The sequence below is a fragment of the Fonsecaea monophora genome (genome assembly GCF_001642475.1).
Source record: "Fonsecaea monophora strain CBS 269.37 chromosome Unknown Scaff47, whole genome shotgun sequence".
NCBI classification, from domain to species: domain Eukaryota; kingdom Fungi; phylum Ascomycota; class Eurotiomycetes; order Chaetothyriales; family Herpotrichiellaceae; genus Fonsecaea; species Fonsecaea monophora.
The window spans coordinates 130,755-145,939 of NW_019173978.1; the positions used below are offsets into that span (position 1 = coordinate 130,755).

At 52.0% G+C, this 15,185-nt stretch overlaps 5 protein-coding genes across 5 annotated transcripts; 2 read left to right on the forward strand and 3 right to left on the reverse strand.

The window, feature by feature from the left end:
* Positions 1-749: 749 nt before the first annotated feature.
* AYO21_06670 (calcium-translocating P-type ATPase, SERCA-type) lies at positions 750-3,943 on the forward strand (the record flags this gene model as incomplete). Its single annotated transcript, XM_022656629.1, has 3 exons — positions 750-867; positions 922-1,079; positions 1,136-3,943. The coding sequence occupies 3 exons, from the start codon at positions 750-752 to the stop codon at positions 3,941-3,943; spliced, it is 3,084 nt and encodes a 1,027-aa protein (XP_022511071.1).
* Positions 3,944-4,961: 1,018 nt separating this feature from the next.
* Positions 4,962-7,250, reverse strand: AYO21_06671 (hypothetical protein; the record flags this gene model as incomplete). Its single annotated transcript, XM_022656630.1, has 3 exons — positions 4,962-5,467; positions 5,521-6,124; positions 6,186-7,250. 3 exons carry the CDS (start codon positions 7,248-7,250, stop codon positions 4,962-4,964), a joined length of 2,175 nt encoding a protein of 724 aa, XP_022511072.1.
* Positions 7,251-7,758: 508 nt separating this feature from the next.
* Positions 7,759-9,084, forward strand: AYO21_06672 (hypothetical protein; the record flags this gene model as incomplete). Its single annotated transcript, XM_022656631.1, has 1 exon — positions 7,759-9,084. One exon carries the CDS (start codon positions 7,759-7,761, stop codon positions 9,082-9,084), a length of 1,326 nt encoding a protein of 441 aa, XP_022511073.1.
* Positions 9,085-9,608: 524 nt separating this feature from the next.
* On the reverse strand, positions 9,609-11,316 carry AYO21_06673 (hypothetical protein; the record flags this gene model as incomplete). Its single annotated transcript, XM_022656632.1, has 2 exons — positions 9,609-10,803; positions 10,856-11,316. 2 exons carry the CDS (start codon positions 11,314-11,316, stop codon positions 9,609-9,611), a joined length of 1,656 nt encoding a protein of 551 aa, XP_022511074.1.
* A 682-nt stretch (positions 11,317-11,998) lies between these two features.
* Positions 11,999-13,184, reverse strand: AYO21_06674 (hypothetical protein; the record flags this gene model as incomplete). The annotated part of the gene is made up of 4 exons (XM_022656633.1): positions 11,999-12,047; positions 12,106-12,682; positions 12,738-13,023; positions 13,077-13,184. 4 exons carry the CDS (start codon positions 13,182-13,184, stop codon positions 11,999-12,001), a joined length of 1,020 nt encoding a protein of 339 aa, XP_022511075.1.
* Positions 13,185-15,185: the final 2,001 nt, after the last annotated feature.

Consider the following 15,185-nt stretch of genomic DNA (forward strand, 5'->3'; position numbering starts at 1 on the left):
GTGAGGCCTACCACTGGGAGGTGACGAACAATTCATTTTGTTTGACGCCAGCGCCTGAAACCCCTTGGTGACAGGTTTCAGGATTCACCACTCTGGGCCTTCCCTCTGAGCCTCTAAGGCTTGTTATTGATAGGCAGCAGAAAGACCCCCAAGAGGTATCTTCGAGTAAGAACTTGCACGGTACGAGGTACATCATACCCTGAACTACTACTGGACAGTTTCCTGCCTCTCACTTGGTCCTCCGTACACACATACTCGTGCATAAGTCCACCCTCCGTAGTTCCCCCCAAAGCAACTTCGCCTAATTCAAGTAGTTCTAACCGTTGAGATGTAGGGCAAATCGAAATTGTAGAGCAACCACTCTGATTGACCTGTGTAGCCGCTACTGCTTCTATTGGGAATGTACCCCAAACGCCTCCAAAACGGGCTCGTATTTTCGCCCTACGCAGAGCGGCCAGGTTGCTTTTTTTTTTCCTCTGGCCGGCATCTGGAATTTTCGATGATTATTGAACTGTGTCCACCGTGTCCAGTTCACCACGTGGGGCAACCGATTTTCCATCGAATTCACTGCCCCTAGTCACTCCTTTCGCCATAGACCTGCTATATAGATTTCAGCCCCTCGTCGTTTATCTGTGATATCCAGTGGGTTTTATTTAGACGGTTGGCGGTGCATGGATCTTCTCAGGCCGTTTATCAGCAACCTCATTTTCTTTTCCCTCTCATAGTCGTTCGCTTCCGATCATTCCAATATGGAACACGCATATGTTCGCAGCACAGAAGAGGTGCTGAGCCATTTTCATGTCACTGAAGCAGCCGGTCTGTCGTCTGCGCAAGTCGCGGAATCCAGGAAACGATATGGAAGCAACTGTGAGTTTACCACGGCGAAAGAGGAACACGTCAAACGCTAACAAAGCGCAACAGCTCTCCCAGAAGACCCTCCCACGCCCCTCTGGCAACTCGTTCTTGAACAGTTTAAAGACCAACTAGTTCTCATACTGTTGGGTTCGGCTGCTATATCTTTCATCCTGGCCCTGTTTGAAGAGTCGGACGACTGGACTGCGTTTGTCGACCCTGTGGTAGTACGTTGAACCGGATCCCACTGCGAGCTGGCCCAGACTAATACATGTACCTCCAGATCTTGACAATCCTGATCTTGAATGCGATCGTCGGTGTGACACAAGAAAGCAGTGCTGAAAAGGCAATTGCAGCGTTACAAGAATATTCCGCAAACGAAGCGAAGGTGATTCGGGATGGACACGTCCAGAAGATCAAGGCAGAGGAGCTTGTGCCAGGAGACATTGTTACAGTCGCCATTGGAGATCGGATACCGGCCGACTGTCGACTGTTGTCCATTCAAAGCAACAGTTTCGCCGTCGACCAGGCCATTTTGACAGGCGAGAGCGAGAGTGTGAGCAAGGATTGCAAAGCCATAGACGATGTGCAGGCTGTCAAACAAGATCAGGTCAACATGCTCTTCTCTGGTACAACTGTGGTGACGGGACACGCTACCGCCGTCGTCGTTCTTATTGGTAGTTCCACGGCAATAGGCGACATCCACGAGAGTATTACCTCGCAAATTTCGGAGCCAACGCCACTCAAGGAGAAGCTCAATGATTTCGGCGACACCCTAGCCAAGGTCATTACAGTAATTTGCATATTGGTCTGGCTGATCAACATCCAACATTTCAATGATCCCTCGCACGGTGGAAGCTGGGCAAAAGGTGCCATCTACTACCTCAAAATTGCCGTGTCATTGGGCGTTGCTGCAATCCCAGAAGGTCTCGCCGTGGTTATCACAACATGTCTCGCTTTGGGCACGAGAAAAATGGCGGCTAAGAACGCCATCGTCAGGAGTTTGCCATCGGTCGAAACGCTGGGTAGCTGCAGTGTGATATGCTCCGACAAAACCGGTACTCTCACGACCAACCAGATGAGTGTTGCGAAGATTGTCTATCTCAGTGAGTCTGGTGATGACCTGGAGGAAATTGAAGTCACCGGAACCACCTTCGCCCCGACTGGAGATCTCATCCGCAATGGCAAGAAGCTCGAGAATGCTGCAGTAAACTCGGACACCATCAAGCAAATGTCAGAAGTCCTGGCGCTTTGCAACGAGGCTCATTTGTCATACGACGCAAAAAATGACACGTATGCAAGCATCGGAGAACCTACTGAGGGAGCTCTTCGCGTTCTGGTTGAGAAGATTGGCACCGATGATGCGGCAAAGAACAAAACTCGAGCCAGTTTGTCTGGCGCTGAGCGAGTAGATTTTGCCAGTAAGTACTATGAGGAAAAGCTTCCTCTGCAGGCAATGTATGAGTTCTCGCGGGATCGAAAGAGCATGTCTGTGCTGGCCGGAACAGGCCCAGCACAAAAGCTTCTCGTCAAGGGTGCCCCCGAATCGATCATTGAACGCTGCTCTCATGTCATACTGGGGTCCAACGGCAAGAAAGTACCTATCAACAAGCGGCACCAGGCGCTCCTGGCTCAGGAACTCGTTGCATACGGGCGGCATGGTCTTCGCGTGCTGGCGTTGGCCAGCGTCGAAAGCGTCAGCGGAAACGCGCTCCTGCACACAGCAAAGAGCAACAAAGCGTATGCCGAATTGGAGCAGAACATGACCTTGATCGGGCTGGTCGGCATGCTCGATCCGCCTCGCCCAGAAGTGGCCAAGTCCATCATGAAGTGCAGAGAAGCAGGGATCCGGGTGATTGTGATAACTGGTGACAATCAGAATACTGCCGAAACGATCTGTAAACAAATTGGCATCTTCCAACCAGATGAAGATATCACCGGCAAGAGCTTCACTGGTCGACAATTTGACTCTCTCACAGAAAGCGAAAAGCTCGAGGCTGCAAAGACCGCGTCTCTGTTTTCTCGTGTCGAGCCCACTCACAAGTCGAAACTTGTCGACCTCTTGCAGGAAGCTGGCGAGGTAGTGGCCATGACGGGTGATGGCGTGAACGACGCCCCAGCACTGAAGAAGTCTGACATTGGAGTGGCCATGGGTACCGGAACCGACGTTGCGAAACTGGCCGCCGACATGGTACTTGCGGATGACAACTTTGCCACGATTGAGGTTGCCATTGAAGAAGGCCGCACCATTTACAGCAATACCCAGCAATTCATCAGGTATCTCATCTCGTCTAACATTGGCGAAGTGGTCTCGATTTTCCTGACCGCTGCCATGGGCTTACCCGAAGCCTTGATTCCGGTCCAGCTTCTCTGGGTGAATTTGGTCACGGATGGTCTTCCAGCCACGGCTCTCTCGTTCAATCCGGCTGATCATGATGTGATGCGGCGGACTCCGCGAAAGCGCGATGAGCCCCTCGTGTCTGGGTGGCTATTCTTCCGATACATGGTCGTTGGCACATATGTGGGTGCTGCTACAGTTTTTGGCTATGTCTGGTGGTTCATGTTCTACCAATCTGGCCCTGGAATCAGCTTCACACAACTTCGAAGCTTCCACAAGTGTTCACCAACCAATTCAATCTTTGAGAATGTCGACTGCGCCATATTTTTACCTTCGTCGGTGTCAACGCGCACCGCTTCGACCGTTTCCTTGTCCATCTTGGTTGTGATCGAGATGTTCAACGCAATGAATGCCCTCAGCTCGTCGGAAAGCTTGCTTCAACTTCCGCTCTGGAAGAATATGAAGCTGATCTACGCAATTTGTCTCTCCATGGTCCTACACTTTGCCATTCTGTACACACCCATTCTGCAGGGCCTCTTCTCCATTGAAGCTCTGGGGTGGGATGAGTGGGCGGCCGTGCTATGGATCTCAGCGCCTGTCATCTTGATAGATGAAGTCCTCAAGGCGGCCGAGAGGGCCCTGTATGTGAATTCCAAGGCGGAACGGAGGAGACGGGCCAGTATCTCGGGTGGAAGTGGGTTGAAAGGGGAAGGGAATGGGGTCGTCGCCAACGGCAAAATCAAGGCGAATTGAGAAATGCTAGGTGGGAGGAGAGCCTGAGAAGACAACGTTCATGTGATATTACACTCCTGCGATACGATCCGATACATTCAATTGGATGCCGTGGTCAATCAATCAATCAGTATTTCCTGATGCTTCAACCACACCCCCATCTAACACACTTCTAACAACTGATATCCGACATTTGGTGGAACCCCCAAAACGGCAAAAGAGAGTACGGATACATTCATACTTTATAGACATGTTTTCCAAATAGATGGATGGATAGATGGTATCAACGATGAATACATAAAAACAACTGCTACAAGCCTACATGTAAGGACATATATAGAGAGAGACTCGAAAAGGGGGTGGTTGGTTGTCTGGCTGGCTGGCTGGCTAGCTATCTTGGTAGGTAGGCAGGCTGGAAGTTGTTTATATAGACCATACATACATACTAGCATACACTATATACATATACATATACGGTATACGCACAGCATAAGTATGCATATGCATACGGACATGGCTTGCCATTCGTGTCTAGAGTTTCACTGGCTGGAAGATGTCGAGACTGGGGTGGTGTCGATGGTAATGATGGTGGCCATGGATTTGGTCTTGGTAATGACATTCATGCCGTATTGTACCTGATTGCGCCTTGCCTCGCCTTGCCATGCTCTTCTTTCCCTCTCCCTCTCTCTGTTCTCGTCGCGAGTGAAGAAAGCCTCTCGCTGAATGCAGGGGTTATCAAAGTACTCCGTTGGACTCTTTTCACACGCTTTCGATTTTGGTTCCAAAACAGACTGAGAGTGACCTATGTATCACGCACATATCTGGCTCATCAGCATATCTCTGGAGCAGGCGGGATTGTCTCTCCTAGTACCTGTGTACCTGTAGCTCAAGTCCCATCTCATATCTCGTCTCCGCCACATCTCAGCTCATGACTCTCTCGGCTCGTTCAGTATCGAGATACATATTCGCCCATGTGTGTGCTCCCCAAGTTCCCTGGATGTTGGCAAATATAATCTCATCAATAAAGGGGACTCATTCATCATAACTGTACGCCCCAAAATCCTTTTCCACCACAGACCCCGAGCGTACCCGCTGTCGGAGCCCAGCTCAAATTGCTCACTTCAAACTTGCACTCCCAGACTGCCGACGGGCCTCGCTCCTGTCCCTGTCCCTGGCCCCCGCCGCTGCTGTTTGTTACACCACCTGGCACACTATTCGGTCCGGTCGACGCACTCGAGCCCATGAGGTCCCAGAGCAACACACAACAATCATCTGCCCCAGAGGCGAGTACGCCGCGCTGCGAATTGCTCCAATCGATACAGTTCACGGCGGCACCGTGCCCTTTCAATTCAAGTAAGGCCTGGCCAGGTTGCCGGACGTCCAAAACACGGATGATGTTCGAGTCTTGGCTAAAGGTGGCAAGCAGGTGAGCATCGTGGGGAGAAGCCGCGATGCGGAGCAAGGGAGGCGGAAAAGAGAGCGTCGATATCCCCCCCGAACCTGATGCCCGTGTTGGTGAGGCGGAAAGAGGATCGGCCAGTTGTGCTTTGCGCAGGTTAGCTTGACGGATGTATGGGTAATGTACGCTCGAGACTTACGGTTCTTCTCCTGCTGCTGCTTCTCCGATGGCTCATAAATAATGGTGCTGTGTTCGAGACTTCTCAGATCAAACATCCTCACACTTCCGTCTGCACCACACGAGACAAACACATCTACGCTGTTCGCGCAAAACCGCACATCGTAGACTTCTTTGTCATGTGCAATGAGCTGCGTCTTAGCCGTAAGCGTGGGAATGTCCCAGATGGTGCAGGTCGTGTCGATGGACGAGGTGATAATCAGTGAGGGCTGCACCACATTCCAATCCAGCGAGGTGATGGGTGCAGTGTGTTCGGGAGATTTCGAGTTCGAGAGCAAGGCAAGTGGTGACAGTTTCTGTAATGGAGGGGTCTTGCTGTTCGTCGGTCTGGTGACTGAATTCGACGGATACGAGTGTTGGTCGTTCGGCAGAGACCACAATCGAAGGTGGTCACCGGATGTTGCTAATAGATCCGTCGTCTGCTTGTTTGATGAAGGCGGTTCCCACAATATCCTAGTTACAGGATATGCATGTGTAGCTTCTGCGGTTTTGATAAACTCCAGGCCTCGCTCACCGTGGGGGTTCTCTGGGTCTATTTGCGATCTTTGAGTGTCCAGTATTTGAATCTACCCCGATAATGTCAATCACCAGAATCCTTCTGATTTCCCAGCAATGGTTAATACTCACGTAATTATGATTGTCCTCCAGATAGCTGCCAATGGCCACTTTGCCTGCCGAACCGTTGCTGGACCGAGGAGGCCATTTACACCAATCCGCTGCGTAGATGGGCCAAGGCGCAATATAGTTGCTGTTTTGAGGGTACTGTATAATGTCGTTCTCTTGCGCTACCCCCGGACTGAAAGGTATGTCTGTAAAAGCCGGGTCTGTCCTCGGTCTGATGTCCGCTAGTCCGAGCGGAGAGTATGAGGGGGGTCCTTGAGGAGTCTGTGGCATGTATGAGTTTGGGGCAGAGGGATATTTACTCTGATCGGGAGTATCTGAGAATGGTTTGTATTTTGGCTGGTCCATGGCGCCGGGGCTGGACCGAGAGTAGGAGTGGGTGTGATTCAGTGGCTGTCTTGCGGATAGAGGAGGTTGTTGCTGCTGCTGTTGTTGTTGCTGCTGCTGTTGTTGTTGCTGCTGCTGTTGTTGTTGCTGCATCTGAGTGGATATCTGAGGTAAAGTAGGTAGAGTAGGAGCCGTATTGCTGGCGGCTAGAGTCGCGGGTCTGCTTGCAAGGCCTGGTTGTAGTGTGCCCGGGATAGGCTGACTGGCAACGCTGCTAGGATGCTGAGGCGTAGAGGGCTCGATCTTGATGGACAGTGCTTCCCCTGTGTAGGCTGGCGGTGCACCATAGTGGTGGACGTCGCTCATCGCCGTGCCTTGCTGATTCAAATGCAGTTCGTCGGCCTGCTGGCGACCGATTGTCAAAGAACGCCTCAGACCTGGCTGGTATTGGCCGGTCTGGGCCTCTTGCACACTTGTATACGCGGACGGCGGAGGACCAGGACGGTATGGAATCACGGTACCGTTGCCATTGGTGTTTGGCTGCGATTGAGGTAGGTAGGTTCTGGATTCGGGAGCCGTGGTGGGCGGATCGGGTTGGTGGTTTGAGTATTGAGGGTTTGGGGCTCCGACGGAGGTCACAGTCTGGCCAGCAGAGTAAATGGCATTGACGGCGCTGTAGTAGTTGTCGTGGGAGAATTGCGGGTCAGAGAGTTGGTGCTGGTGGTGAGGAATGTGGAATGGCATACTAGGTAAAGGGAACAGCGAGGCAGAGTATCAGCACATGCGGACCAAATTTGTGTTTCTGCGTGCGCGGTGAGAATCAGTCCAGTTACATTGTAACCTGTGTTCCGTTCACACACACACACGAGCGCAAGGGCGGCAGCGTGTCTTTGTCAGGCATGGCCCGGGCATGCTTCAGGCTCCCCATTGTCAGCCGCTTAAGCGCGAGGGGATCGCTAGTAGGGGCGGGAATGGCGTAGGGCGCAGGACGAGGTAAGGAGGGGGCGCATGCGCTCCGGATAGTCATTGGGCACAAGACAACCTCAGGACATGCGGGCTGCGGGAAAATAGCCCCGGTGCTCACTCACCTCGGTACATATGTTCTTGACGTTGACGATAGAATGATCACTCTCCGTGGAAGACAGAGAATGCTATAAGACGACAGTGTGCACGGAACGATCCCTGCTCTTATACAGCTTCCTAATTTCCCTCCCAATATCATTCTTGTTGTCCCTCCAGAGTCCGTGAAACAATGGCGCAGGGTGTCTCGCTACTTCTCTTGCCGGCTCTGGCTCCGTCTCCATCGTCCTCCTCGTTCAGCTCAGCGTACAAAATCACATTTGAGTCCTTACTGCCCAAGCTTGTCCCTGCCGACAAAGACTCCACCTCCCGTCTGGACATCGGTCTGGTCCTGTCTTCATCTTATCCCGTGAGCACTAACACTTCACGCGCCACTGTGTTTCCCCTCATTCAAGACCTCTTGAAGAAGTCGTACAGCCTTGTTTGTACCGTCGCCGCTCAGAAAGGGATCGACCTCGACTTCCCTGGCGGTATCGATGTGAGGATATTCATCTTGGAAGCTCGGCTGGATGAACTGCCCGACAATGTTGTCGGCAAGCAATATCTCTCCGGACCAATTGTGGACATAAAGACATTCGCCCTCTCTGACCGATCTTACACGGCTCTCTATTCTGTCGAAGGCGAGGGTCAAGAGGCCACCCTGCAGCAAGTGATCAGAATATGGAACTCCAGGTCCAGCCCTCCGCCACTACCACCCATTCACCGTCTCCAGAGTGGCCCTGCGATTAATCATCCCGAAAGCACCTCTGAAAAACACACAGAATCAATCATCGAAGACGGACCGCTTCCGATCCACCGATCTGTGGCTGTTGGCGGTACATTTGACCACGTACACATTGGCCACAAACTGCTCCTAACCGCTACAATTCTCACGGCAGAGCCAGCTCAATCTCCCAACCCCAAGTCGAACGAATCCCGATTGATCACGGTGGGTATCACCGGAGACGAGCTGCTCGTTAACAAAAAGTACGGCTCATTAGTCGAACAATGGGATGTCCGACAACAACGTACCGCGGATTTCATAGACTCCATTCTGGCGTTCTACCCTCGCAGGCCAAGCACGGGCACAACTACAGCAGGGAATAGTCCCTCCGCCACCGAATATATTGACCAACCGGGCCCTAATGGCAAGGTCGTCCGGGTCCAATACCATCTCCCCAACCCCTCCACTGTGAATACAAGCAACAGCGCGGCAGACATAACGATAAACTACACCCAGATTTCCGATCCGTTTGGGCCTACCATTACAGACCCGGATATCACTGCATTGGTAATTTCGGCCGAGACGCGCAGTGGCGGGAAGGCCGTCAACGACAAGAGGAGGGAAAAGGGCTGGAAAGCCCTGGAAATTTTTGAGGTCGATGTCTTGGATGCAGGCGTTGGACTAGACGACGAGCTGACCAAGGACGAGGAACAAAAGACGACCTTTGAGACTAAAATCAGCAGTACCGAAATCAGAAGAAGGTTACAGGAGAGAGGGCCAGCAATGCACCAGTAGAATACGCGCAATGGTCGCAGTTATAAGTCTTGGATAACGAGCCTGCCTCAAACGTGGGCCCGGCTTGGATCGCGGTGATATCGAGGGTGTACACGAGGTCACTGGTACTACAGCAGTCGCCAGCGTCATGATCTACTGATGAAGTGTGGAATTGGATTAGCTGACGATGTGTCTAAAAACATGCAACCAGTGGCTAAGGGCTCACTGAGTATTTATGCCGCCGTTGCACATATCAAAGTCATGCACCATCAAAGAGTTTCACAGTCCAATATCTCATAGGTCATCTATCTCCGATACCACCATCTTCTGAACTCCCTTTGACATAGTCTGTGCTCCAAAGCAATTGATACGCGAGATTCGGTAGAGCTTCCAAGAGAGTGTGGGCGATTTCGTGATACCTATGCCGCTCTTATATTCTGCTTCGCTGATTGAATTGTTGGCTAAAGAAGATCGAGATCGCCTCCTGCGGAATCTATGGCACGCTGTTCCATTCCCGGAGGAAAGGGGTCGTATCTCCTTCTCCTTTATGCCTCGGCGTCATTCGAAGTTCCTGTGTTTGCCAGTGGGATCGACATCTCCTTGACCAGGACATGTGGTTGCTCGCTTTCCAAGTGTGGCAACGCTCCTGCCAAAGGATTCTTGGTCATCACAAAGGGGTCATCATCTGGTGATCCACCGGGAAACAGCGTAAAGATACTGCCAAAGGGGGAGTCGGATGGCGGAAGTCCTGGATCGGTTGGTGGTCGCACAGGAGATTTCCATGCCAGTGGGTTTGTCCCTGTTCCACGGAAGGTGAGTGGAGGTCCAGGCAAAGGTGGCATATTCTCGTTTTCGATGTGTGTTTCGTAGAATGCGTGATATTCCTGAGATACAGGTCGGTAGGATGCAAAGGGGTCGGTAAATTGCAGGGCGGACTGATATGGTGGATGAAGCCACGGCGTGGAAACCTTGGGTAGTTGCTGGAAAGTGGTGTTACCATAGCCTCGACTTCCAGATTGAAGAGGGTTTCGATTCCCGCTCCTCGACATGCTTGCATGATAGGTGGGACTTCCGTCGGCGAAGACTTCGAATGGAGGCCGTTTGTGAGGGGCAAGGGATTGCATAGCCGGTTTGATGTCTTCTTCCTCATCTTCAGTTGGGAAGTAGCGAGAACCCAATCCATAAGAGTCACCCGTGGATGAACTTGGTAGGTATGGAAGGGGAGGCAACCCCTGGGCGAACGGAAGATCAGCATATCTCTTTGGGACACCAGCTTTGACCTTGCGTTTCACCAGCCGAGGCGCATTGACGTCTTTTTCCGCAAGTGGCCTTCTCTTGCGAGGTCGAGGAGGTTGCTTGACTTTGGGAACGGGAGTCTCGCCTTCTACCAAACTGCTCCCATCTTCAAGGTCATCAATGTGTCTCGCTTTCAGAACATTCGTGCCGCGAGGTGAGAAGACGACCTCGGTGGGTTCAACCAAGGCAGCGAGTCTCTCCATGCGTCTGAGAACGGAAGCGTCCTTCTTCTGATTGCGTTTTTGCTGCATCTCCTGCGTGGCAGCATCAAAAAGATCCATGCCTGGCCAGACGGTTCCCTTCAGCTTCATATGCTCTGGTGTGGCAAGAACTGGAGCTGGCCGGTCATCCTCAGCTGGACGTTCGTTACGGGAGGGGTAGTCATCGTCAGAGAATGGGGACTGCTTGATAGGAGAGTAAGCTTGAAGTCGACTTGTTCTGCGTCTGAAGTACTTGATCAGTGTCGGCTGGTGAGACTTTCAGGAGAGGTGCTTACCTAGAAGGTTTGACAGGGCTGAAGTCCGAGTCACTGTCGTCGACGGCTCGTGTTGCCTGTTTATTTCGAGTGCTTCTCCGCTGGGTCTGGGTCTGGGTCTGGGCCTTTGGTCTCCCCGGTCGTCTTGGAGGCAACGGTTGATTCAATTGTACATGGTCAAATATTCCAGGTTGTGGTTCGCAGGTGTTTCGTGTCGCAGCTGAAGCTCTTTTCTTTTTGGCTTGCTTGTTCTCTTTCATTTGCATTCTCTCCGAAAGCAGTCTGTCAATATCATGTTGCTGATACCAGTGGTTGTATTTAGCCAGTTCCACGCCGGCGGCAATGTCTTGGTAGCTGCGTACTTGGAGTTTGTGGAACTCGGATAGGTGTCCCTTGGAACTGACGTGAGTGAGCAAGTGGGAGGTGTCACTGAAAGAGGGTTGGCCTGGGCAGATGCTGCAGTTCAGCAAGGCCAGAGCCATGATGGCGCATGTAGCTGCCGGGAGAAGAAATAGAAGGGATGTGAGGAAACAGTGAGGCAGAATTGGCACGACAGGGACAACAGCACAAAAGCCTTCGAGACAGGGACGAAATGCGGGGGAACCGTATCTTCTTCCTGCACTCCGAACGGGATGAATGAATGAACAAGAAAGAGAGAAGGGAGCACAATGGGCGGAGAGAAGTAGCCCAGCAAGGGGAGTTGTGGCGGCGTGAGGAAGCAAGAGGTGCATTGAACGGCGGAGGGAAGAGAGGGAAAGGAGAAAGTTCGTGCACCGCATCCCGGAGAATGAGGAAACCCCAACCTGGCCTCTTACCATCTCATCGCCTCGCTGGAAAGGCAGGAGCCTCCTTAATTACGCTCGCTAGCATCTTGGGTCTATCAATCGCCACGAAAAGCTGGCTGCGAGACTTAGAAGACGCGGCTTCAGGCTCATTTGGGTCACCATTGGATGAGACTTGCCCTCCGCATACCGTCCATATTGATCAAATATCTCCAATTGTGTCACCAGGTCTATACTTCCTCTAGAACAAGGACAGTAGAGTGATGAAGCGGATATAGGCCGTGGTGAAGCTTTGATCTTCTCTTGCCTTGTATCCCAACTTTCAAGTGCCAATTCAAGTGGGTTATTAGATAGCAAGAGGATTGTCACCATGGACAATTCATCATTCTTTCCAGTATGGCAAGGCTTTGGTGATGGCTCGGGGCATGCAGCTGAAAGGTCCCAATTTTAGTCCGGTACGAGAAAAGACGCTGTCGCTGGGGGACTTACTACACAGGATCGACCTCGACGAGCCCTGGGTAGCCCAGCAAGCTCAAACCTGCGAGGCCGAATACCGTATGGAAAACATCCACCATATCGCCAGGTCTGTCCGCAAATCCTCCTTGGTCGGCGTCTTGACACCTCAGAATAAACTTGATCAGTTCTGAAGCATCAATCCAATGAAGTTTGCCCAACATTGCGATGCTACTAAGAACCCACCAGCTATAGCACACATCTTCAAGTTTCTCTGGCCGGCCATTCAGCCCACCATTGGGAAGTTGTCTTTCACTTAGCCAAGCAGCCAGTCGATCATGATCCACAATGTCTAGCCGACGAGCGATGGTCAATGCCCCGAGGCAAGTGAAGATTTGGCCGGAATGAGACTCGGCGCCTGGCGAACGGCCAAACCCTCCATCAAAATTTGCGCAGGCCTGAATGTGGGAGACAGCCTTGTCCACGTCCACCAGGTGCATCATGTTTAGTATGGAAAGGGCATTGAAGGCACCGTAGAGAAAACGTGTGTCTGTCTCACCCCACTCATCTCCGGCGAAAGTACCAGTGTTGACGTCCTGAAGGCTCGCAATATCTGCGAAGTTATCAGCAATGCCATTTTCAACTTAGTAAGATGCGAGATCGGGTACATTTTGCTATCCGCTCCTTTCCTCCTCTTTGTGGCGACTCCAAGTCTTGTAGCGCATTGATTGTGGCAAGAATTTGGACGGCGCTGACTGTGTATAACATGTGGGAGTCATGGCCAGGAGCAGCACCAAAACCTCCATCCGGGTTCTGGCAAGAAAAGACGAATTGTAACGTCTTGTCACGAGGTAGAGCATGGGGATGGCCCAGGAGGTGAAGCGCCGTCAGACCCCAATATACCCCGTTTAATCTTAGATGTTCGGTCAACCAGTAGTCGAGCTCATCTTTTCGCTGGCACAAAGTATCAACATCTTGTACAGTGTAAAGTACTCACATGGACGCACGGTATCCAAAAGTTGAATATACTTGACATGTTTTTCGACCACCAGGCTGACATCCTCCGGCACGATGGAGTGCGATCCCCCTACCCCAGGTCCTGCCACGAGTGACATTTGTTTTCAGCCGGACAATACGGATACTGCTATGATGGAGGTGGAGAATGGGGTGAGCCTGAAGGAGATGGGTTGATTTAGTCGTCGATGATCGCGGCAGATTGATTGAAGTGTAAGGGGGAGTTCGTTCACCAGGGTTGTTAGAGGGCGACGCATGCGAGCTGCAGCTCATCTGCTGATCTGCTGATCTGCTTGGCATTGCGAAGACATGGATTTTTCGGGTACGCATCAGGCCTCCTCATTGACTTTCTCTCTGAATGGAAGATTGTACCTGGTGCTCGAGAACATAAATCGCAAGTGTTGTTTGTAGTTAAGGATGCGTCAACGGGCGGTGTGACCTGAGCTTCCAACTACGCCCTTGGCTGAATGTCACCGGGCGCACACTGATACCCAAAACGTCGATTCTGGGTACTGGGCACTTGGATAGAATACTACACTACCACTTTTTTCTCTCCTTCACAGTTAGCCCCGATCTTACACATGTCAAGCCTTGTTGTCGATTTGCTCTGTTGTTCCTGCACATTTAGCTTCCAGGCTTTGCCTAATAGACTTGTTGGCACTGACTGGATACCCCGGCTCCAGCCGTCTGCATGTCTCTGTGCCCCTGGCTGCGCTGTGAGGTATGAGGGGCACTCCAGGGGTTGTTGGTTGTCCACTTTCCAGGGCTCTCGGTGGCTCTCAGGGTTAGTTCACTACGAAGTGCTCACTAATAAGCTCCAGTGGCTTGAGTGAGCCCCTAGCACGCCCATCTGCAAGTAACTTTGCCGGTGAAACCCAGATGGTGGGGGCACCGAACCTCTGTTTATGAGCGCCGACGGCGCCAAACCTGACAAAACATGGCATCCAAGCGAGTCCTGCTTCACCACCATCTGATACTATGTTTGAAGTCGCAATCGTCTCCCATCGTCTCAAGGATTCGCCCACTAACAAGTCCAGGTAACTCGGTGTCACAGAATGGAGCTTTGGCATCACTGGCCATCTCCTCCACACCAGATGCTTGCGTTATACGCACGCTAACCATCTAACTCGGTTCTGCACCAGGAGGAAAAAGGAAGTCCACGCAGTAGCAGGGAAACCATGAAAATCATCGCCTGCCGCTAGACGACGGGGTATGCAGAGGGTTTGCGAATCCTTCTGGTAACGGTGGTGCGTGGTGTAGGGCGTCCTAGGCGTCGTAGGGCCTTGGTGGTGTGTTTGTTATCCTCATTTCTTTACTCGACCATTACCCAAACAATCCCAATCTGTAAGTGGTCGGAGTCGCTCATCATCAGCAGTAGCCATAGTCGTAGCAGGTAGATGTTGGGTTGTAATTGGTGGTGATTTCAAAGATACTCGGGGTGGTAGTCTCACGAGCAGGTATTTCGCCTACTGCGACGCATCCAACCTCATAAAGGCCAAAAACCAGGTAGTTAAGGCCTTCTCTTTCCCCCCTCCCTCCCCCTTGGCCCTCCGATTCCTGTTCCTGGCCCCTCTGTCGTGCTCTAGCTCTAGGCTCTAGGCCTACACGCTGGTCCCCTCATTCCCTCTCACCGCTTGGTCCCGTCTCCTCCACTCACTACTACCGACGCCTGTCATTGGCACAGGCCAAGTCGTGTCGTGTCGTGCGTTCGTCGGTCCTTGCGTTTTTTGTCTGCACACCATCATCCCATCCCACACAACCACGAGAGCACCCATACCTCCTTAAACCGCACCAACTCTACACTCTTATACGCCTATAGTCCGGTGGTCGAAGTTGGGGGCTTGGTTCTTTTCGTGTTTTCTAGTCTTTAGTTTGTGTTTTCATCTTGATCCTTCATTGCTGTCACTCCCTCGATCGTCCCTACAATCCTCCTTGATTAGCCGCTCTGCTCGCAAGCCACTCAGCGATACTGGCAGTCAGCCCGTCACACGAGCAAGCCTGGCAATGAAAGGCTGTCCGATGAGGAGCGTGTCTCTCTGTTGAACGAACCCTTACAACGCAGCTCCAGAGGCACTCCTGGCCTGAAACCCTCCTTCAGCAAC